Source organism: Diabrotica undecimpunctata, chromosome 8, assembly GCF_040954645.1.
Source record: "Diabrotica undecimpunctata isolate CICGRU chromosome 8, icDiaUnde3, whole genome shotgun sequence".
Taxonomy (NCBI): domain Eukaryota; kingdom Metazoa; phylum Arthropoda; class Insecta; order Coleoptera; family Chrysomelidae; genus Diabrotica; species Diabrotica undecimpunctata.
This window is the reverse complement of record NC_092810.1, coordinates 8,837,677-8,862,232: the sequence shown is the minus strand read 5'-3', so window position 1 is coordinate 8,862,232 and position 24,556 is coordinate 8,837,677. Positions and strand designations below refer to the sequence as shown.

General features: G+C 35.1%; 2 protein-coding genes across 2 annotated transcripts in view; both read right to left on the bottom strand.

Moving 5' to 3' along the window:
* The window catches only part of LOC140449240 (neurexin 1-like), a 412,155-nt gene that overhangs the window by 280,937 nt on the left and 106,662 nt on the right, over positions 1–24,556 (bottom strand). The gene's annotated exons all lie outside the window — the stretch shown is intronic.
* On the bottom strand, positions 10,674–11,117 carry LOC140448696 (uncharacterized). Its single transcript, XM_072541804.1, has one exon. The coding sequence runs from the start codon at positions 11,115–11,117 to the stop codon at positions 10,674–10,676; it is 444 nt and encodes a 147-aa protein (XP_072397905.1).

Genomic DNA, 24,556 nt, shown 5'->3' with positions numbered 1-24,556 from the left:
TTCAAATGGGACTTGACATCAACCCAGATAAGACCAAATTTATGATAGTATTAAGGAGTCCAATAAATAATAAACAACTAACTCTTGGTGGACAGCAAATAGAGAGAGTGACAAAATATAACTATCTGGGAGCTTATATCAACACAGAATTAGATCCAGACCAAGAGATCCGGGTACGAATAGAAATGGCAAGGCAGCGTTCTTAAAATTTAAGCAATTGTTCTGTGACAAAAATCTGAATACTGCGCTGAGACTGAGGTTTGTTAAATGTTACGTCTGGTCGCAACTATTGTACGGGGTAGAAACATGGACATTAAAAGCGCAAATAGTTAAGAAGATTGAAGCCTTTGAACTTTGGATATACCGGAGAATGTTGAAAATTCCATGGATTTCCAGGGTCACCAATGAGGAAGTGCTGAGAAGGATGGGTCGAGACAAAAAATTGTTGAGAACGATAAAAGTACGCAAGACTGCATACCTTGGACACATACTGAGAAATAATAAATATAGTCTTCTGCAGGTCATCATACAGGGTAGAGTCGATGGCAAAAAGGGAATAGGTAGAAAGAGGAAGTCATGGCTGCGAAATATTCGAGACTGGACAAACATGACTGTAGACGAATTATTCCACGTTGCAAAAGACAGAGAAGCTTTTAAAAATGTGGTCGCCAACCTCTGTTAATGAGAACGGCATAGGAAGAAGAAGAAGAAGAAAGATACAAAACAGGAGGTGGTCCCGAGCAAACAACTGTACCTGGTGAGGAAAAATTATTAGGAGCACTATAGGAACAATTTCAACCTCTCACAACTGTGTATGATTCAAGTGCTTCATTTATGAAGGTAGGTGGTAAAAATTTATTTACATTACAATATACTCAAAATATTTATTTTAGAATCCACAAATGACATTGATCCTGATGCAGTTTCTATCCAAGAATTGGAAATAGTAGAACATTTAGGTAATTAAGTACTTTTTGTAGTTATAAATTTCTGAGAATAAATTTCTGCGTATTCAGATTGAAGCAAGAATTAATACAAATTTATTTTAGATGACGTTGAAATTAATATGAGTTCTGAAATGATCTACAGTGTAAGCCATTTACAAACTACTGATGATGCACAAATTGCTCTAGTTTTGGTACTACATACACCAGGTCCCAGTAAAATAATTCAAAAAGAAAAAAGTCAAGTAATTTTATTTGACATGAGGATTTTTTTGTATTCAGAAAGAAGAAAGAAAGAAGATATATTTCGAGCTGAACTAGAAATGAATAACTAAAATTGAAAAGTGAGAAGATTTTATTTCAGCTAGATGAAGCAATAAAGAAAGAAGCCATCGAAGTAGTTAAATTAGAAAAAAAATAATAAAGCAAGTTGAATTAACAACCAAATTGGAAGAAAAGGAAAGACAGTTAAGATTTGATTTCACGTATAGTGCGTCTGAATATCCGCTTATACGTATTTAACCCCAAAAGGGATCTTCGGAGCGACTATTCACAAACTCTCTGAACGTGAAAACAATCTTTCCTGCCATAGTAGAAGCAACACTAAAATGGCTTCGATCTGGACGCAATAGCGACATCTGATAAATAAATCCGTAAACTAATTTCGAAACCAAATTCAGATTTCTGATTTAATCGGTGCCTTCTAGGAATTGCAAGGCAAAACAGATGTTGATGAAGATGTAATTAGAGACATGAGGAATCTTATAAATAGCCGCTCCGCAGACGCACTATACGTGAAATTAAATCTTAAATTTAACAAATTCCTTGTGCTGACTGTTTACGACCTTATATAGGCCTGACCAAGCGTAGAATTCAAAATAGAATTTATGAACAATCTATATCTGTTCGCAATTCCGATTCAGCTTCAGCTCTAGTTAAACATCATCTCCATACAGGTTACAAAAATCATTTACAAAATTGCAGAACCATAGACCACATCTGTTTCTATAAATCAGTAATTATCTGAGAAGCCATTTCTCCTTTTTTTTATACTATCGTACAATAACTATAAGAGGTCTGTTTGTTATACACCAAGTGTTTGAGGATACATTACTATACAAAATTTAACATTAACCCATTCCAAATTTATATGTTACTTAACTTATTTATTTTACCACTTAAAACGGCACGCCACTGAATATAGTTCGTTTATTCCGCCGCAGGCCCATTGCAGATGTTCTGTGGAGGATTGGAGGAGCGAAGAGTCGGGGGATGAATTGTAGGCGAAGTGGCGGGCGATATTGGCGGCAAGGTGACGGCGCGGTGTTCGGATATGTTAAGGAAATGATAATTCGATAATAATAAAGTTATCACATAGTTTCCCATAATGTTGAGTTGCTGTTTGTACGGGGTGTAATTTTGATGTTGAAACTACCGCCAACAATACAGTGACGGTACGGATTTGATTCGCAGTTTATAATTTTCTACAGTTGTATTTTAAAAAATTGTACATGGGGTATAGGCTAAAGATAAAAATTTTGTGGTTTTTGATTACGTCAAGTAACTAATGATATAGTAACAAATTACCAGAAAATATGTCGAAAGGTACACAACAGGTCAGATTCGTACTTCCAATTTGTCAGTAAATACTATTAAAATTAAAGATTTCAAACCAAGAAGTGTTTTTTTTTAGTAGTAAAACAGCTAAAGTGTTTAGAATCCACTTTTTTTCGAGTACATACAACACACACAGACATATTGGTGTCTTAATGTGAGAAGGATAGACTGTGAGTCGGATAAAATTATATACCTACCCTTCTAAATGTAATGTGCTACTAATAATCGAATCCAAAACCTTGGCAATGCCTACCAATTTAGCTATGAATATTGAGCAATCTGATTTTAATTTGTACTGAAAATAATCCTTAATATTGTTTTATGTAAACGACACAGCCTACTACAGCAAACGGTTTTAAGCCATTGCATCGTTATAAATTTTACAAGAGTGGTTACAATTTTTGTATTTGAATTATTATAATAAATTTATATTCTTAAAAGAATAAGAACTGAAACTTATCAAATGGTAGGAAAAAACAAAAACAGACTACTGGAAAAGATTCACAAAAGGACTAGAGATTGATTTCTATGGACAAGAGAAACAAGTATAGCGCTTCATAAGACAACAAAGGAGCGAAATGAAAGAACTAGTTGAAATAGAACACATACAAGAGGATACATGGGTGGCCTTCCTGACAGAAATGTTTAAAAAACAAAACGAAGAACCTTTACCAGAAACGCCAAATATAATAACCGAGGAAAAGACCGAAATCTTCCAAAACGATGTGAAAGAAGGAATAAACAAATTAAAAAACAGAAAGTCACCAGGAGAAGATCAAATACCAAATGAACTCTTAAAATATGGAGATGATCACCTTGTACAACAACTGTAACTTCTTATTAATAAAAAAATCACCACGAACAGAATACCAGATGAATGGAGGAGAGCGATCATGGTGATGTTCTTCAAAAAAGGAGATAAGAAAGACCCCAATAATTATCGAACAATAAATCTATTAAATACAACACTCAAATTGACAACAAGAATAATAGCGACAAAAGTAAACGAACGAATATCTCTGCAAGAGGAACAGCAAGGATTTCGGACAGGAAGATCATGCACGGATGCAGTTTTTGTAATAAGACAAATAAAAGAAAAGTCGCTGGAATACAACAAACCAGCATATATGTGTCTGATAGATTTGAAAAAAGCGTTTGATAGAGTGAAAATTCGGGACGCGATACATTTATTATATGAAAAGGGAATATCACTGGATTTAGTAAAAACCGTTGAGAATATATATAAACATAACATAGCTATGGTAAAATGTAAAGGAAAACTATCGCAACCTATCAAATATGAAACTGGCATTAGACAAGGAGATTCGCTGAACCCATTAATATTTAATCTGATAATGGATGAAATCATAAAGAAAGTTAAAAAAAGAAGAGGATATAGAATGGGAGAAAAGAAAATAAGGATAATATGCTAAGCCGACGACGCCATAATAACAGCCGAAAATGAAGATGACCTACAAAGATTAATTAAAGAATTCGAAGATACGGCGCTCATATACAACATGGAGATCTCAACAGAGAAAACTAAAGCGATAGTGATATCAGCGGAACCGAGAAGATGTAAACTAGTCGTAAATAACAAAATAATAGAAAAAGTGATGGAAACTAAATACTTGGGAATAAAACTGTCAAGCTACGGAAAAGTGGAAGAAGAAGTACAAAAACAAGTGAACATGGCAAACAGAGCAGCAGGATGTCTCAACAAAACAATCTGGAGAAACAAATACCTCACAACGGAAACGAAAACCAGGATATATAAATCAACAATAAGACCGATAATGACGTAAACAGCGGAAACAAGAGCAGATACGGCGAAAACACAAAGACTACTGGAAACAACAGAAATGAAAGTCTTACGAAAAATAACAAACCAAACTCTAAGAGACAGAGTAAGAAGTGAGGAAATAGAGCGAGATGTGGTATAGAGGAAATAAACGCGTGGACCAAAAGAAGAAAAGTTTAATGGAATCAACACATCGAAAGAATGCCATAAAATAGAATAGTATAAATAACAAGAGACACATCGCCAAATGGAAGAAGATCATTGGGACGACCGAGGAACAGATGGTCAGACAACGTCAATTGAGGCTAAAAACCGAAGTAAAAAGAGGCATTTTGCCTATTTATAAAGTAGGAAGAAGAAAAAATTTATATTCATATTATATGTTATAATTGGAGCCAAACAATGGAATTCCTTCTCCATTGAATGAATTATACGATCATTCCACTAGAGGTATTTCAATCTTGTTTTATTAAAAATGGTGACTTTCTCAAGGTACGTTTCACAGATAAAAAGGATGTGTATGTGCTATCGACAAAACTTACTGCAAGATTTATTAAAAAATAACGTTATCAAGCTAGAACCAGCAACAATATATCAGCCCGAAAACTCCTCAAGAATTTCTCTTCAGTCGTCCCTATCCATCACCTTTCTCCACCAAACACGTATTCCCAAATTTCTCATGTCCTCATCGATGTTATCAAGGAACCTTGTTCTAGGTCTTCCTCTTCTTCTCTTTCCAATGGATCTATTAAGTAATGTTATTCCAGCTGGATCATTTTGTTCTGTATTTTAATACGTTTTACGATATCAGGTTCCTGGTATATTCTATAAAGCTCAAAGTTGCATCGTCTTTTTCACACTTCATTGTCATTCACTGTTCCATAGATTCACCTCAGTACTTTTCTTTCGAAACATCCTAACATGTTTTCATTATTTTTTGTTAGAGACAAGGTCTCTGAACCATATTTTAGGACTGGGCGTATTATTGTTTTGTAGAGTTTTACTTTTCTATTTCTCGATATAATTGTGAATTTAAGGAGGATATTGAGCCCAAAATAGCATCTCTTGGCCGTGCAAATTTTACGCTTTATCTCTGCGGTAGTATTATTTTCATATAAATCAACACATTAAACCCTACAATATTACTAGAAATGTTGGTTTTCATATGATCCAACGCATGGTACTAAATGAATAAACGTTTTATACAATTGCGCATAACAAACAAATTAGTTTAGTGGACCATCTTACCAAAAACTGAAAATAGCTTATAAAAATTCGGCTAAAGAAAAATCTCGTAAGCACGTTATGGCTTTTCAGCCAAAATAAGAAAAAATAAATATTTGCACGATCTGTCCTGATTTTGTTTTTGAACCTTTTTTTTTTGCTTGAACTTTTTGTTCAAAGGAACATTTCCACGAATTTCATGGTTATGAACATCAAACATTGCTAGAGTGAGAGTCTTTTTTGTTATAAGTCTTAATATTTGTATTACAAAATTTGGTTAATTCTTGCCTGTATTAAACATTTTAAAATTGTTTTATTTTGTTTTATTTATCACTTCAACGCCACTAATCAATAAGCTTTTGTATAAAAATGTATAAAACTAACACAACAAAATATGGAATCGCATCTAAAATACTTGTTAAATATAACAAATGTTAACAGTGTTGTAATCAAAAGCGGGTATTTTTTATTTATTTATAATTTTCATTTTTATATAGGTTTCCCGTTAGTGCGCCTCCTATGGCAAATTAATCCTTTTTAAATAATAAAAAATGCTCTCCAAGGCACCAAAAATTGAAACAGACTACATAAAAACATTGTTTTAATAAGTTGTATTTTTCGCTTTCTAGTAAACTGTGTAAATCCTGCTAGCGTAAGGGTTAATATATACTTCTTTCCTAGTTAAACAAAACAAAAAAAAGGTTAAACACTTTATTTGCATACCTGTTTATATAATGTTTTTACCATAAAAATAATTTTGGAGTAGTTTTATTTCCTGCGGAAGCCCCTTGTATATGCTTCAACAACTAATCTAGTCTGTATCGCTAATTTTGTGGATGCCGATCACGTAAACAGACGATAAACGAACTACAATGAATCCACAGATTGAATACGAGAGCATTTCCGAAGCGATATCTCTAATAAGCTATCGACTGCATTGATATATAGTGTGTTGAGGACGTTGAGGTTACTCCAAAAACGGTGGGGTCTGGGGGATGGAGCACATGAATAGACAGGATATTGGACGGATTGATGCCTACTGACAGCTCTCATATTTCATATGCTGTAGAGGTAATACATCTGTCGATTTTGACAGAGAAGTTAAGTTGGTGTTTTCATTGTGTAGTTGTTCATGGAAACGAAAATCAAGTTTTTGAAATTAGGTCACAAAAATCATATTTTTGAAATTTTAATTAAAAACTAACGGTATTTTGCCATTATGGTAACATCAGTAAAAACTTATAGTATAGTATAAACTAAAAATTACTTTTCTAAGAGCAGTATAGTCCAGTTGTTGGAAATTTGTTTTTTAAAAACGAGCAGCATATGCTAAATTTTGTTGAGAATATCAATTTTGGGCCTCTAAAAAAGAGATACACCTAAGTATACTATCAGGACACCACTGTGGTCCAACGTATTCAAGAGTGGATCTTACGTAAAGAGGGTAATAATTACAGAATGACTGCATTGAGATTCTCGAAGTTCAGAGGATAAGTTTAGCAGATGAACAACAGGGTTTTCGTAGTGGAAGATCGTATACAGATGCAATATTCGTTATAAAACAAATTACTAAGAAATCGTTAGAGTATAATAGACCAGCATTTCTGGGTCTGATTGACTCAAATATAGCGTTTGACAGAGTAAGACTCAAATATGTAATCCATCTTCTGTATAATAGAGAAGTTCCCCTAAATATTATAAAAACTATGTATCCGAAACAATAAAATGAAAGTCAGAATAAGCCTAATGGTTTTCAATTAGGTCATGGATGAAATCATCAAAAGCGTTAATAAAGGAAGTAAATACAGAACGGGAAACAAAGAAATAAACATAGTCTGTTACGCAGACGACGCAATACTGATAGTCCAAGATAAAAATAATCTGCAAAGACTGATCCACAAATTTAACATTAGAACAAAAGAATTTATTATGACAATCTCATCTCAGAAAACTAAAACATTAGAGGTCAGCAAAGAACCAACCAGATGTAAAATAAAAATTGACGGCATCAGTATTGAACAAGTAATGAAAATAAAATATCTGGGAATTACACTGTCCAGCTATGGAGACCTGGACAAAGAAGTAAGAGATCAAGTATAAAAACAAGTAGACTGGCAGGATGCCTTAATAATATTATATGGCGAAGCATACACATTAATACTGAATGAAGTCAAGAAATTATAAAGTCAGTGTAAGACCAATATATGACATATACCTCAGAAACAAGACCCCACACAGCCACAACGCAACGCCTACTGGAAACGGCAGAGATGAGAGTACTGAAAAGAATTACAAGAAATACGCTGAGAGATTTGAAAGAGAAGTGAAGGCGTGAAGAAAATGTAACGTACATAAGAAAAGTGCCGGATCCTTTTTAGAAAATATAATTATTTCAAGCGGAAGCAAGCATTTCAAGAAAATATTTGCCATTATCAGAATTAAGTAGTACTTATTATTACTAGAGGGAAATAACTATAAAGACTTAGCATGTTTTATATTATGAGTCAATAAAGAAGAATTTCATACATAAAAAGATTCCAGTCAAAATTTTGCACAAATCTGGTTATCATCACTTTTTATGCGAAAAAACGAAACAACTGAAAAATTTAAATAAACTTTGTGGCCCTTTGATGTCCAAATGTTACATTAAAAAACTCTTTTTTTATAAACATAATCTCTTATTTGACGTCTATTTTTTCTTGGAGCTTTACATTCAAAACGTTATAAAATACCTTGATAATACAATAGAGGCCATTCGGCAAAAGATAAAGACTGTAGGAAACCCGCAGCAGCTATGGGCATGTCAGTAACACATGTTCGGGTTGCTAAAAGCCATTACAAGCGTACTTCCTTTTTTACTTTGTTAATTATCATTCCTTCATTACACGCACTTTCATATTCTCCATTCGCCAGCGTTTGTAACATTTTACGGAGGGCGAACAAACTGAAATAAAGTTAATTTAATTATCCGTTACTTGTTTCTGCGATGAAAAATATAATCAGATACTGCTTATGGTTATTGGTCGTATTAAAAAGTTGTGCTTGCTATTATTGAAAAAATGAAAGTAATAATTTTATAAAATAAGTCAAATATTTTAGTTAAGTAGAAGTAATATCTAAAGTATGGATAAAATGGATAGTATGGTATTTTTCCAGTGATAGGAAAGTAAATGTTGTAAAAGTAAGTGATCCTTTATTGAACTATTGAACTACATCATATTGCCTACAAATATTGTTTAACTACTACTACTACTAGCGGTTCACAGCGTTCTCCGATGCCTTCCAACTCCTAACCGCCATTCTTCTCTATTTAACCATAGGCCTGGAGAGATTTCTCTTTCCTCTAGTTCTTTTTCAATTCCTCTCTTCAGCTTCTTCTTGGCCTTCCTCTTTTTTTTTCTTCCTTGTGGTGTCCACGTCAAAATCTGTTTCGGAATCCTGTCATCTAGCATTCTCTGTACATGGCCGTACCATATTAACTGTTTTGTTTTTATGTCATCAACTATTGTATGCTTGACTCCCATCATTTCTCGTATTCTCTCATTTGGTATCCGATCTCTTCTTGATTTGCCCGCTGCTCTTCTCCAGAAGTCCATTTTTGTTGCTAGTAACAGTTTCTCTGTTCTTTGTTTCATTGGTCAAACTTCACTGCCATATTACACTTGATTACACTTTTAAGTATGGTGTTGTATATGAGTTGTTTGTTCGCTTTAGATATTGTTTGGTCCCACAGAATGCCGTTCATCATGGATATTGCTTTTTTACCCTGTATGTTTCTGTCTTTTATAGTAGCATCGAGTGTTCCATCTTGAGTTATCTTCATACCCAGGTATTTGTATTCATCACAGTGTCTAATTTCTACCCCATCGTCTAATATAATGGACTACTCTGTCCCTCCAATACACATGGTTTCAGTTTTCTTAATGTTGACTTCGAGACCCCATTTGTTATATTCTTCTATTAGCTTCCGAGTCTGTAACTCAAGTCGTCATGATCCTGAGCAATCAGTATTTGGTCATCAGCAAAACATAAGGTGTACAGTGTAGTCTCGTCGTTGAGAGGGATTCCCATGCCTTTACATTTTCTTTTCCACAGCTTGAGTACTTGTTCCAGATAAATTTTGAAAAGGGTAGGCGAAATACAGCAATCCTGCTTTAGTCCTTTCGTGACCTTAAATCGCTCAGATATCCTTGATTCAGTTTTAATTTTTGCAGTCGTTCCATTATACATACTTTGGACTGCTTTGATAAGACCATGCTTTAATGTTGGTTTGCTGTAGGGTTGACCATAGTTTACTGAGGGGTACACTGTCATATGCTTTTTGTAAGTCTATGTACACCAGGTGAACTTCTTTATTGACGGCTGTTTTTTCTCAATAACTTGCGTAACAGAGTACAAGAGTACATTGAGTACTCTAATACTCTATGTACTCTATATTGTTTAACAATATATCAAATATATCTCTAATTCGTCAAGAATAGCTTATCAGAAATTCTTCTATAATTTTAAAAATGGTAATCGCACTGCAATAAGAAATAAAAAAAAACACAAATGAAAATAAAATAAAATACATTAATGTAAGCAAGAAAAAGAAGACACAAATGACAGAACTAACAATAGATGCACAGTAGTAGATATGAAAAGAAGAATTCAAGCGGAAAATAGAGCGTTTTATAGAAATAAAAAAATGTTTAGAAAAAAGAAGATAAGCCGAAACACAAAAATGAAAATCTACAAAACGACCATAAAACCAATAAAGTATATGCTGTAGAAACATCTTCATTAACAGCAAAAGAAAAAGAGTAATGTAATTGAAAGTTTTTAAGAGGAAGATCATCAGAAAAATACCTGGACCAAAGAGGGAAACTGAGGAGGATGCAAGACAATGGATGAATCACGAAATACAAGAATGGATGTGTCCAGAGGACATCATCATCATCTTAAGGGCTTTTCATTTCGGGTGGAATGTTGATCTCTCTGAATGTCGAGCTCTCTGATTCGCTTATTGCGGTGAATCACTCCGCATTCCTTTTGTATGTTGTCAAAGTTTGTTGTATGACTTGGCTTTCGTTACAATTTTCTTCCACTCATTTCGATATGTGCATAGTTCCCTCCAGTTTCTCACTTCCAGAATTTTGATGTCTCTCCTGACCTGATCCTCCCATCTCTCTGGGTCTTCCCCTTGGTCTTTCAGTTGCTGGTTTCCATCTGGTGATCTTCTTAATCAGTAGGTCGTTTTTCCTTCTCTCTATGTATCCCAGACATCTCAGCCTCTGTGTTTTAATAAATTTAACTATATCTTCTCCCTTTATTATGTCTCTTAGTTCATGGTTCATTCTTCTTCTCATTTTTCCGTTGTCCATTCTTATCGGGCCCATAATCCGTCTGAGGATTTTGCTTTCGAAAATTCTCAATTTTTCTTCATCTTTTTCCGTGAGGCACATTGTCTCAGCTACGTACGTAACTACTGGTCTGATTACAACTCTGTTTATTTTCAGTTTTGTATTTCTAGATAAGTTCTTGTCCTTCATGAGCCTATGATATATCCAGTATGTTTTGTTGCCTGCTAGTATTCGTTCCGTTACTTCTTAACTTCTCTTGTTTTGGGCGTTCACTATTACTTTCAAATATTTAAATTGTTGGACTCTTTTAAAAGTATAGTTTTCTACTTTGATTTCTCTCGTCCTGTTATCTTCTCTTCTAGAGCAGAGTAGATATTTTGTTTTTCCTTCGTTAATTTCTACACCTCTTTTCCGTGCTTCTTTTGCCAGGATTGTTACTGCTTCTTTTAATATTTCCTTGTCTCTTCCCATAAGAACTAAATCATCTGCATATACAACTATTTGTGTTGAGGAGTGGGCTATAGTTTCTTTAATTTTGTTGGCCTTGACTGTTCCTTCTACTGCTATGTTGAATAATGTGGTTGACAGGGAATCGCCTTGCCGCACTCCTGCTTCTATTGCAACTGATTTTATGCTACCTTCTTCTGTTGTTACTTTAGCTCGAGCTCCATCCATGGTCATTTTTGTTAATCTTATTAATTTTGCTGGTATATCCTAATTTTTCATTTCAATAAATAATTTATTTCTTCCAATACAGTCAAAGGCTTGTCTAAAGTCTACGAAGAGGATGTGGAGTTCTATGTTGTGTTCGTGGCATTTTTCGATTGTTTGTGTAACTATGTGGATCGCATCTGTAGTGGATCTGCCTTCTCTGAATTCTTGCTGGTAGTCCCCAATTTTTTCTCTGTGAATTGAGTGAGTTTTTACTTGATGAGGGCTGTTAGAATTTTATATGTTGTGATCAGTAGAGATATTGCTCTATAGTTGTTACAGTTTGTAACTTCTCCTTTCTTAAATATTATTATAATTCTGCCTTCTTTCCAATCCTCGGGCATTTCTTCTGCTTCCTATATTCTAACTATTAGGTTATAGATGCTTGTTAATAACTTTTCCCCTCCGTTTTTAATTATCTCATTGGGAATTTCCTTTGGGCCGGGTGTTCTTTTCTCTAATGTCTTCCATTGCGCTTACTTCCTCTTCCAGGGTTTCTTTGCATCTATATAGTTATGTGAAGTGTATTTCCCATGATCTATTGTCAATTTTGACTACTGGTCTGCCTTTTTTTTTGTTGAGCATTTAGGTATTCAAATAGTTTGGCGCTGTCTTTACTATTCTTTTCTAGGTCCTTTAATAGCTCTTTCATCCACAGTATTTTTTGTTCTTGCAACAATTATCTACTGCTTTCTTTTTTTTAATATTCGTTTCGATGATGTTCTTCTTTAGTTGATATCCATTTATCTTTTGCTTGGTTTTTCTGTTTGATTTTGATTTCGCATTCTGCATCAAACCAGTCTTTCCTTCGTTTTATTTCCCTCTGTCCTAGCACCTCTTCAGCTAAATTCAAAATGGATTGTTTTATTCTGTTAGATTTTCTTTTAGGGTTGTTTCATATTGTTCTCTTAGTTCCTGTACTTTTACCTTCTCCACATTCCATCTTCTTTTGTTTTGTCTTGTTCTCTCTGCCGTTTGCTCCTCTATATGATCTGACATCGTGCATTATTGCTTTCCATTTTTTGAATATTAGTATGTAATCTATCTGGTTGCCATCTTCTTCTTCTTCTTCTTAAGGTGCCATGCATTTCTGCGTAGGCGTCCACCGTACATCGTCTTGTCAGGTGAGATGTTAAATAATTCTGTTTTTAGCAGCATTGCGAAGCATTTCATAGCTGTGGATTCCTGTCCATTGTCGAATATTGCGCAGCCATGACATTTTTTTACGTCCGAGACCTCTCCTACCCTCTATTTTCCCCTCGAGTATCAGTTGCTGAAAAGTGTATCGTTCTCCTCGTATAATGTGCCCCAAGTATGCAGTCTTCTTACTTTTTACATAATTAAAAAGTTCCCTATCCTGTAAGCCCGCTCTTCTGAGTACTTCCTCATTTCTGACCCTGTCCGTCCATGATATTCTGAGCATTCGACGCAGGCACCACATTTCGAACACTTCAAGTTTGTTAATGGAACTGGCCTTTAACGTCCATGCTTCCATTCCGTACAGGAGAACAGGCCACACGTAACACTTAAGCATCTTGTATCGGAGGTTGAAGTCCAATTTGCGATCAGTCAGAAACTTACGAAGCCTCAAAAAAGCATTTCTGGCTTGTTCAACTCTGCTCTTTATTTCATTCTCGGGGTCCCAACCATTCAGCAAACATCCCAAGTATTTGAATTGCCTGACTTGTTCGATTTCTTCTCCAGAGACATATATCTTTGCGTTGGGGTAATCATTTCTACTTATAATCATTGATTTTGTCTTCTTGATATTTATTTTCAAACCCCGAGCTTCACTTGCAAGAGTTAGATCATTCAAAAGACATTGAAGATCTTCGATGTTATCTGCCACTATGGCTGTATCATCGGCATACCTGATGTTATTAATAAATATGCCGTTAACTTTAATACCCTTATTAGAGTCTTCCACTGCTTCTGCGAAGGCTTTTTCTACGTATAAATTAAACAGCATTGGAGACAGTATACAACCTTGCCTTACTCCTTTTTTAATGGAGAAATCTTCTGTTTCGTTGGAATTTTGAAGACGTACTGTTGCTGTCTGATTCCAATACAGATTGGCAATGATTCTTATATCCTTTGCATCCAATCTCAACTCTTGTAGGTATTTTATCATCAATTCATGTTTTACATTATCGAATGCTTTCTCGTAATCGATGAAACAGATAAAAACATCCTTTCTTTGATCTAAACAATTCTGTATCAATGTTTGCATACTAAAGATCGCTTCTCTCGTGCCAAGTCCATTTTTGAAACCAAACTGACTCCATCCACTGACCTCTTCACATTTCTTAAACAATCTAGTGTGAAGTATTCTCAGGAAAAGTTTCAAAAAGTGACTCATTAGGCTTATTAGTCGGTGGTCTTTGCAGAAGTTCGCACGTGGTGTTTTTGGTAGGGCGATAAATGTAGATCGAAGCCAATCTTTTGGAATCTGGCCCGTATCGTAGATGTCGTTAAAGAGCTTGACAATAATCTCTAGGTTTTCTTCATTAAGTAACTTGATTGTTTCTGCGTACATATCATCTGGTCCTGGGGTTTTGTTACTTTTTAATAGTTTGATAGCGTGTACAATTTCAGCTTTCAAAATACTTGGGCCATACAAATGGTCTCCCAGTTGTGGTGGTTTTTGTGTTCTGTCATCATTGAACAAATTGGCTGTGTACATTTTCCAAGTATTAAGTATATCGCTAGGGTCCGTTATTAATTCATTTTGGTCATTATGTATACCAGTGACTTGTTTTTTCTTGAAGACACCAGCAATTTCCTTAATTTTCTTGTGAAGATTGAAGCTGTCGCCGAGTTTATATAGGCTTTCAGCCTCGGCGCAAAGTGTAGTCATCCAGATCTCCTTCGCCGCTATAATTTCTTTACGAATTTGACTGTGTATATTTCGGTACCCTACTTCGTCCTGCCTGATCTTACACTGCCTGCGTTGTTCCATCATCTCTAATATTTCTTCTGTCATCCACTCATTCTTGGTAGTTGTTTTACTCTCGAGTAGAAAAGTGTTGTTCAGCTCATCAAATGATTCTTTTATGGTGGTCCATGACTTTTCAACATCATTCTCAGTTGCCATATTAGAGAACCTATTGTTTATTTCCTCTGTGTACGCTTCATTTGTTTCATTGTTTTTGAGTTTTCTAATGTTTACTGATGCCTTCTGGTGTTTTCTTTTAGCTGTAGCGAGCCTCAGTTTGATATTTGCTACTAAGGGATTGTGGTCGGATCCTATGTCTGCTCCAGGTAATGCAGATACCTTAGTAATAGCATTCCTGTACCTTCTATTAATTGTCACATAATCTATTTGGTTCCTTATAATGCCCTGATGTCCGTCTAAAGGCGACTTCCATGTGTAAAGCCTCCTGGGTGGTAACTTATACCAAGTATTCGTTATGACTAGATCTTTGTCTTGACAGTACTGTATCAATCTGTCCCCTCTGTCGTTTCTCTGACCAAGACCATATTTTCCAACTACGTGATCTACAGCTCCTTCCCCAACTTTTGCGTTGAAGTCTCCTAATACGATGTTAATTTCGTGATTCTTAGTCACCTTTAAGGCTTCGTCTAGCTGTTGATAAAATCGCTCTAGTTCTTCTTCTGGCTTGTCTGCTGTAGGGGCGTAGACTTGTATAATATTTATGTTAACTTTTCCATGCAACTGAATAAGTATGACTCTTTCGGAGATCGGGACAAAGTTCTTCACGGAGGCGCGCAAATTTTCACTTATCAGAACTCCCACCCCATGTCTGTGGTGAGGGTCTGTGCTATCACTGCATGAGTAGTAAAGGGTTTTACCAGTAGTATTGATCATGCCTGTGCCTTCCCATCGCAATTCGCTTATGCCGAGAATATCGATGTTAATTCTGTTCATTTCCTGAATTAGATTTTGTAGTTTGCCTGCTGCAAATAAGCTTCTAACATTCCACGTAGCAATTTTGATTGTCTTATCAAGTTGAAACCGGGAGATTCTTCGCACCCCTTGGCCATTTAAGGCCTGCCCGGGACTAGGGGCCGTTTGTTTTGTTTCTTCCAACATGACAAGAAAAAATCTACGGACGGATGTCCTGAGGAATATAATGCGGTAGTTTCCTACTTGCTTTCCGCATCGCAGTACCGTAGCCCTCTAACTGTTTCAGTCTCACCTACGGTATTCTAGTAAGAAGCCGGTTTAGGATCATTTCCTTTACGCCTAATTCTAGTACTGGTGATCGCTGCTGCCCTTCACCAGGTTGATTCTATACTATCCCTAGAAACAGGGTTGCCACTTCCGTTGAATTCACTGAACCGAATACTATATTCTCCACCTTCATCATCGTTGTGGTCTTCACCCGTATCCCTGGGCAAGGGGGCCGTGTTATACCCCACGGAACTGGGTCCCTATCTGAACTTAGCCATCTACTAGCTCCGGTCTACTGAAGCAAGAGATGCCCACCCCCGCGACGTGGACGCGCCAGACAGGAATTACTCATATGAGCGACAGAGAAGGTGGCTCTGTGCCCTATGAGCCGAGTTAATGGGAATGTGTGATACCATTCCCAAAAGATTCCCATCTGTTGTGCCAGATATCAACCATGTTACTTTGTGCTCTCTTCTGTGCATGAAGTTTGTTCTTATAATGTAACTGTTATTGCTGCTAGTTGGCATAATTTTCTTCCGTTATCTTTTGCCTCGTCATGAATGGTTGCTTTCCCTGCTACTTGATTATACTGGTTTTCTTTGCCTATTATTGCATTGAAATCACCAACCATTAGTACTATATCATTTCTGGGTAACCTTTCATATAATTCTTCCAGTTGTTCATATAATTCAATTTTATCATTTTCGGGTGCATTTTCTGTGGGTGCATATATGTTTATGATTGTCATATCGGCTTGTTTGTTTTCTATTTTAATATATGACATTCGTCCATTTATCGCTTTAAATTCTATAACTTTGTCCGTAATCTTATTGTTAACCATGAATGCTGTGCCGTTGTTCTCTTGCTTGTTTTCTCCCGTGTAGTATATTGTGTAGTTTTTGTTTTTGATATTTCCTTCTCCTTTCCATCGTACTTCTCGTAGTGCTAGTATGTCTATTCTGTATCTTTGCATTTCTCTTGCTACCTCTTCCATTTTTTCTGGTCTCAATAATAGTTGAATGTTCTAGGTCCCTACTTTTACTCTGTTTTTCTTCTTATTTTTTTCTTTTTCTATCTCTTTTTCTTATATTTGATTCGTTGTTCTTTTTCCTTGTTAGTTTCGTCATCTGGTTTTCATCCGTTTTCTTTAAAGTCTCTTAACATTCCATAGACGCGTTTTTCATATTCGTTTGCTGGGATGTTTTAGTTATACTGGTCGTTTGTTCTTTATTATGTGCTACTTTTACATAAGATCCAGTTTTTTGGCTTCGTGCCAGTATTATTTGCGGTCTTGGTTATTTTTGCCATATTTTCTGATTTATTTTCTTCATCTCCTGGTGATCTTTCAGTATATGTTTTTCCATGCAGATCCAGCGTATTCGCGTCCAAATAGTCGTTGCGTCTATTGTCCAAACCGTATTTTTATAAAACACAATATTTTTGTGTCAAATGCCAAAAATGGCTATGCTTAGAGCATGTTAAACCATTTTGCGAAGATTGCAATGAAAATTGAAATTAGGATTAGAATTTTGTTAATTAAATGTAAGAGACGTACATTTTTGTTAACTTTTTTTGCATTTTCTTAAATATATTGTTTATTTTATCATTGGGTTTAAAATGGATAAGATGTATTAAAAATGAAATAAAAATGATTGTACATATATCCAATAGTTTTATTTATGTATTGTTTAAAATAAAAACTGTACCTTACAGACCCCACCCGACTGTTCATGTAATTTGCATGTACTCGGTTACTCAAGGGTTACAATACGTGACGGGTGCTACACATAATTAAAATTATTTCTCTTTACTAAAAACACCACTCAACTGAATATTAATTAAAAATCGCTTAGTATCTATGTCTATTAAAATTGTGAGCTGATTATGTTCATTCAGAATAATCCAATCACAAAAAATTCGCGCTAAAATTTATTCAACGTGTTGTCCAGAGTAAGCTTTCCAATTAGTATATTTCGATTCTTTATTCGATTAAAAGCAAAGCTATTACAAAAACCTAACAAAACAGCACATTTTCCTCTCCCAATTGATTATCGAATAATTTTTAATTGATGTATTTATCAAATTCGCCATCACATTCAATTAACCGTCTCGTCCTTTTGGTCCTCTTCGGGATTTCGATTGTACACGGTTAATAATTCCCTAGAGTTTAATGTTTGATGGAAAATCTATTTGTAGTCCTTCAACACACCAAATGACCGAATAAAATGTTGATTTTTAAATTTTTAACGCACTGGATATTTAATACATATATTGCTACTTACTCAACAAATGAATTTATGTCTGATACTTGTGTTTAATTTCAACTAGTTTTTTTTAATAATTTTTATAATACAAATTTATCCTAAATCCCTAGGATTACCTTAAGTATTTATTTAGTTTTGTAATCGGGAGAAATGCGAAAACTTTGATCAACTGTATATTCTATACGAGAAACCTATAACAAAACATCTTATCGGAAACTGTCCACACAACATAGGATGCTAACTGCAAAGCTGGAGGATGAAAAAATTAAAAGGGTAGAAAGAAAAAAATCAAAGTAAGTAAAGGTAAATAAACTGAAGGTAAAAAGTGTGTGAGAACTTTACAAGAAGGAAACTAACAAAAGATTGAGACAAATAGAGGGCCAAAATGAAACATGGGCGATGGAAGAAAGATGGAATACTTACAGTGAAGTGTTAAAGGAAACAGCAACTGAAGTATTTGAAACTAAAAAATAAAATAAATAATTAAAATAGACAAGATGGTGGAATAAAGAAGTGAAGGCAGAAATAAAAATGTTAAAGTCACGCCAAAAGGAAAGTGGCATGAAAAACATACAAACTAAATACACAAACAAGATTAGAAATAGATAGAGAAATATAAAACAGACAATCATATAAAGCAAAAGCAAAATCATGGAAGGAATTTTAAGAAGAACTATAAGAAGGACTTATAGCAAATAATAAAAACTTTTGGAAGACAATAAGACACATAAAGGAAAAAAAACGAAAGGAAATAAAAGCAGTAAGAGATACATCAAGGCAAGTCTAAATAAACCCAGAATAAAAAGCTAGAGTTTGTGGACCTGAGAAAGGCGTATGACTCTGTACCAAGGTCAGAACTATGGGAGGCAATGTACAAATTAGAAATACAGACGGAGCTCATAGAAGCTACAAAAGCTCTGTATAAAGAAAATAAAGTGTCCATTAAAATGGGAACAAGAATCATAGGAGACTTCACCACAACAAAAGGGCTCCTGCAGGGTTGTTCCACATCTCCAACCCTATTCAAAATATACTTAGAAAAAGCCTTGACTACATGGAAAAGAAAATGCGAAGGCATGGGAGTACCGGTACGGAACGAATACCTATATACGTTAAGCTTTGCAGACGATCAGGTAGTGATTGCACAAGACCAAGACGACCTCAGCTACATGATGAAGAAACTACAAGAAGAATATACCAAGGCTGGCCTAGATATTAACCTCGCGAAAACAGAGTACCTATCTACAAAGTGAAGAAGACATAGAAGATCTACAGATTGATGACAACGTAACAATCAAAGGAAAGGATAAATTCAAATACCTGGGGTTTATAATCACAAAAAAGGCAACAACAGAGGAAGAAATTACACAAAGATTAGGACAAACAAGAACAGCAATCCGACAACTTAACTCAGTATGGTGGGATAGACACCTAAATATGAAGACAAAAACGCAGATTTATAAAACATTAGTGCGAAGTATTATGACATATGGGGCTGAAAATTGGATCATAAACAAGAAAAACAGCAGTAAGATAGTAGCAACAGAGATGGAATGCCTCCGAAGATGCTGCAGAGTAACAAGAATGGATAGGAGAAGTAATGACGAAATAAAGCAAAGAACATCAATAGAAACAGACATACTAACATATATAGAACAAAAAAGATTAAAGTGGTATGGACATGTAAGAAGAACTAGCGACAGCAGATGGATAAAGAGAATAACCGAATGGAGCCCCATAGGAAGGAGGAAAAGAGGACGACCCCGAAAATCCTGGAGGAACGAAGTAGAAGACGCCATGAGTAAGAGAGGCCTAAACGATGGAGAATGGAACAACAGAGAGAGATGTAAACGGTTGAGCGAGGGAAGGCAGTGAATACTGTAGAATCCCTAAATATATATATATATATATATATATATATATATATATATATATATATATATATATATATATATATATATATATATATATATATATATATATATATATATAAGTAAGTTACTGAATCGTGAGTCTAAGCTGAGAATCTACAAAACAGTAATTAGACCAGTGGTCACATATGGATGTGAAACGTGGACCCTCTCAACCACTGATGAAAATCAACTGAGAATATTTGAGCGCAAAATACTAAGGAAGATATTTGGACCAACCCAATGCAGCGATGGTTCGTGGAGAATTAAAATGAATCACGAGCTGGATGAACTAATGCAGAGCGCAGATATTGTCAGATTTGTAAAGTCACAAAGACTAAACTGGCTTGGTCACCTAGAAAGAATGCCAGATAATCGAGCTGTAAAAGTAGTCCAGAGATGGAAGCCCCAAGGAAACAGAACAAGAGGAAGGCCCCGTAAAAGATGGATAGACGACGTAGAGAGGGATCTTAAAACCATGAACATCAGGCAGTGGCGAAGGAAAGTATCCGATAGGGCAGAATGGAAGAACATTGTTAAGCAGGCCAAGACTCACAAAGGGTTGTAGCGCCATTAGAAGAAGAAGAAGATATATATATATATATATATATATATATATATATATATATATATATATATATATATATATATATATATATATATATATATATATATATATATATATATATATATAAAGCTAGGGTATGGAAAGAATATTATATTACGGCTCCTTTAGGTCATACACGTATAGAACAAAGAAGACCTTAAATGATTTGTGTTTAATTTGAATTTAATTAGGCCAGTCTGAGAGACTTGCACACCCCTTAGAATGACATTCGGGTGTTGGAATTCATTGGAGCGACGTGTATTGATTCGTGTTATCAGGAACCACTCCACCGCGCTCCAATGATCCAGGCCATCCCTTTCCCCCCTATAGCACTCTGATAGTGGCTCACTATCAGCCAAATTCTTTTTGTGTGGAAGTCCTGGGCACAAGAACTAGAACACGATATCCTAATTCGATCAATGCAGGCTATCGTGAGGCGATCTTTTCCTGCTTTCTCTAGTGACGTGTCATCGAACTAAAATTGCTTGCTCGGGCCTCGAGTCTCTGCTCCGAGGTACGCCCAGTTCGGCAACTCTGTGCCCGAGGATGTGGGCCCTTTGTACCCAAGTTTTAAAATAAAACGAGACGCTAGAAAGAGCGGGACAAAAACAGAATGGATGAGGTACCAAATTACATATAGTAGGTCATGAGCCGTTACAGCCCGTTACGTACAATGTTTTGCGACCTATTGTACCCTCTTTTTTATATTTATATTTCCCTTTGTCAGGCCACATACATCTGATGTTTTATCATCTCATATTTTGTCTCTTTACAATACTGTCTCTAGATGTTATTTTAAGTAGTTCTTACTGTTTTTGATGTTGATGTTTTATATAAATACTTTAGCATCCTTATTATCTCTGGATACCACCCATTGCCTTCTAGGAAAATGTATTGGAAATGTCCAGGGGACTTTACACACATCTAGTTAGTAATACGAAACAGATTTGAACAGATTCATAGATTTTTACAGTTTAAAAATAATACGTTGTACCAACAAACCAATAAAGTGTTCAAAGTTCAACCCCTAATTGACCATATAAATGAACGTTTTCATCATTACCTACAACTAGTGAAGTTTCTCAGTGGACGAAGCTATATAGTCGTATTATGGACATCATTCAATCAACAGATTGGGAAAACAGAGGAATATGTATTAACAGAAAGTACCTAAATCACCTTAGATACTCCTGATCTCCTCGGAACGACAAGAACTAGAATTAACGCTAAATGAACTTCATGAAAAATCACTGCAAAAAGGCCTAAAAATTAACTTCAACAAAACAAAAGTAATGACGAACACGGAAGAACAAGAGGCAATAAAAATACAAACAGAAAAAATAGAACAGGTAAATAAGTATATCTATCTAGGACAAGCAATCAGAGCTAACAGATAAAATCAAACAGCCGAAATATCGAGACGAGTAAGAATGGGATGGGCAGCAAACTTTCTTACGTTCTAAAAAATCAAACAATCCCTCTATACTTACGAAGCAAGGTATATAACTCCTGTATAATACCGGTGCTCACCTACGGAGCACAGACATGGACATTTACACAGACCAATTTGGATAGGATAAGGAAGGCACAAAGAGCGATGGAGAGACAAATGTTGGGTATATCACTTAAAGATAGAAAACGTAACCAGTGGATCAGAACCAGTACAAAGACAGTAGATGCGATAGAATAAGCAGCAAAACTGAAATGGAAATGGGCTGGACACAATGAACGTTTCCAAGACGGACGATGGAACAATGCCATCGGAAAGTGACGTCCATACAATGCAAAGAGATCAAGAGGCAGACCACAGGTGAGGTGGAAAGATGACATCAGGAAACAAGGAGGTCCCACATGGCAGAGAACAGCTCAAGATAGGGAAAGATGGAGAGAACTGGGGGAGACCTATATCCAACAATGGAAGGATAGAGAATAGGTTCAAAAAAAAATGGACATAATTCAATGAACGTTGATTACGGATATACATTCTGGTGGGTTGCAATCAATAAAGGTTACCTTGTAAAATTTTTTCCCTATACTGGAAATGGAAATAAATTACAGGGTAACTCGTTAGGAAGTTCCGTAACCAAAAAGCTGTGTACAGGGTTTTTGCCACAAGAATCTGTTTTTTACATCTTTACCTTTACGTAGCGAAGAACATCAGCTCACTCTTGTTTGCTGGAATGACAATAATGAAGTTTCTATGGCAAATAAAATTTTAATTCCAGAAATATTTATTATAGGAAACTGTAACAGGTGGTCCAGAAAAGACAAATAAATTATAGCAGTACCTTAACCAAACGTTGTGCAAATGTATAATAAGGAGATGGATATTTTAGACTTATTCGATAAGCTAAGAGGTTTAGTTAGCTTGATTATTTAGATTTTGCTTGAATGGAACAATAGTCAACAATTTTACCGCAATATTGAGGAAATTTCTTTATTAAAATTTTACAGGCGAATTGTAGAGCCTCTTCTGCCAGCTCCAGATATTCCAACGCCACGTGGAGTACGTCCAAAATCTTCAAAACATCTTGCTGACGAAATTCGTTTGGATATTGTGGGTCATTTGGTGGAGAAAATTGAAAAACAACGAAGGTGCGGTAAATGTGGCAAGTATTCCAAATATCGATGCATTAAATGTAATTTAGGACTTTATCCCGAGCAATGTTTTGTCAAATATCACACGTTGTAAATATTTTAAAATAAAACATATCTTATGAAATATTGTGTCCTTCATTGCCCAGCGTATGATATATCATACGTCAAAAAAAGACAGTTACAAAGAAAAAAACCGTAAATTTTTCACATTGCTATTAAGAACAACCCCTCTGTATTTTATTCTTAAGTTTTGAAAAACATTGTTTAATTTATATCATTTTAACTGAAAGCTCAAAAAAGCTGGTAAAAAATTTAAAATTCACAACTTTATCTGCCAAATCTCAGCAGATCTACAACGAAGTGGGCGTGTTGGCAAATAGAGAATAATGAACTAAAGGGATGTAGGCAAAATTAATAACGGGGGCGGCAGTTTGGGTAAGGATGATGGATGGAAAGGAATCCTAGTCCCATTTTCTTGTTAAATTGTAACAAATGAAGGAACTTTGTCATTTGACTAGCGTTATCACAACAAAAATGAGTTACACAGGATGGGGTATTATATTAAATCCTACAGATTTTTTTGTGCTGCCAACGTTATGTTGCCGGAAGAAGTATAATAATATGAAGTAGAAAGTGTTTGTAGAAGTGTTTTGTAGAAAGCAATTTTAACAATGTTTTGCTATTTTCTCATTGAAGAGACTAAATGAATCTGGGAATTATATAGATTTTACAATATACATTAGATTAACAGGATATAGACGCTAAGGCTTTAATTGAAAATTCTGACTACATCATAGCTAATACTAATTATTATACTACGCGTCTGTATGATTGGTTGTCTACCAGTCAAGAGAAAGGTCGTTATAACCTCATTCGTTTGTACACGTGTAGTGAATGAACGGTACATTACGTATGACTCCAATTTGAAGCAATATTTTTAATCAAAATAGTGAATTTATTTGTTGGAAAAAAATTTTTGGAGAAAGTATGTATTATTTTTTATTGTCTAACTATTTTTCTACATCGAATTTCAGATTATTATCTAGCTTTTTGATGTCATTTATTATCAAACCATATATGGTTTCTTATGCATTTCATCTAAATTGGTATAAATCCGTAAATTCCATAAATGGCTTCGAATGCATTCAATATTATTTTAGTTATCATTTGGTTTTTGTTTTCAGAATGGACCCTTGAAAGTTTTATGGCTCATCTAAATACATCAACTGTATTCCTGGTGATGATGAACTAAGTGAAGACGATTTAGCCTCAGATTCAGATAATGAGTATATTCCTGTTAATGAAGAACTAAGTAAAGACGAATTAGGTTAAGATTCCGATAATGAGTATATTCCTTGATGTCGTCAGTCAAAGTCTAATGCTAGTGATAGCAATGAACAAAG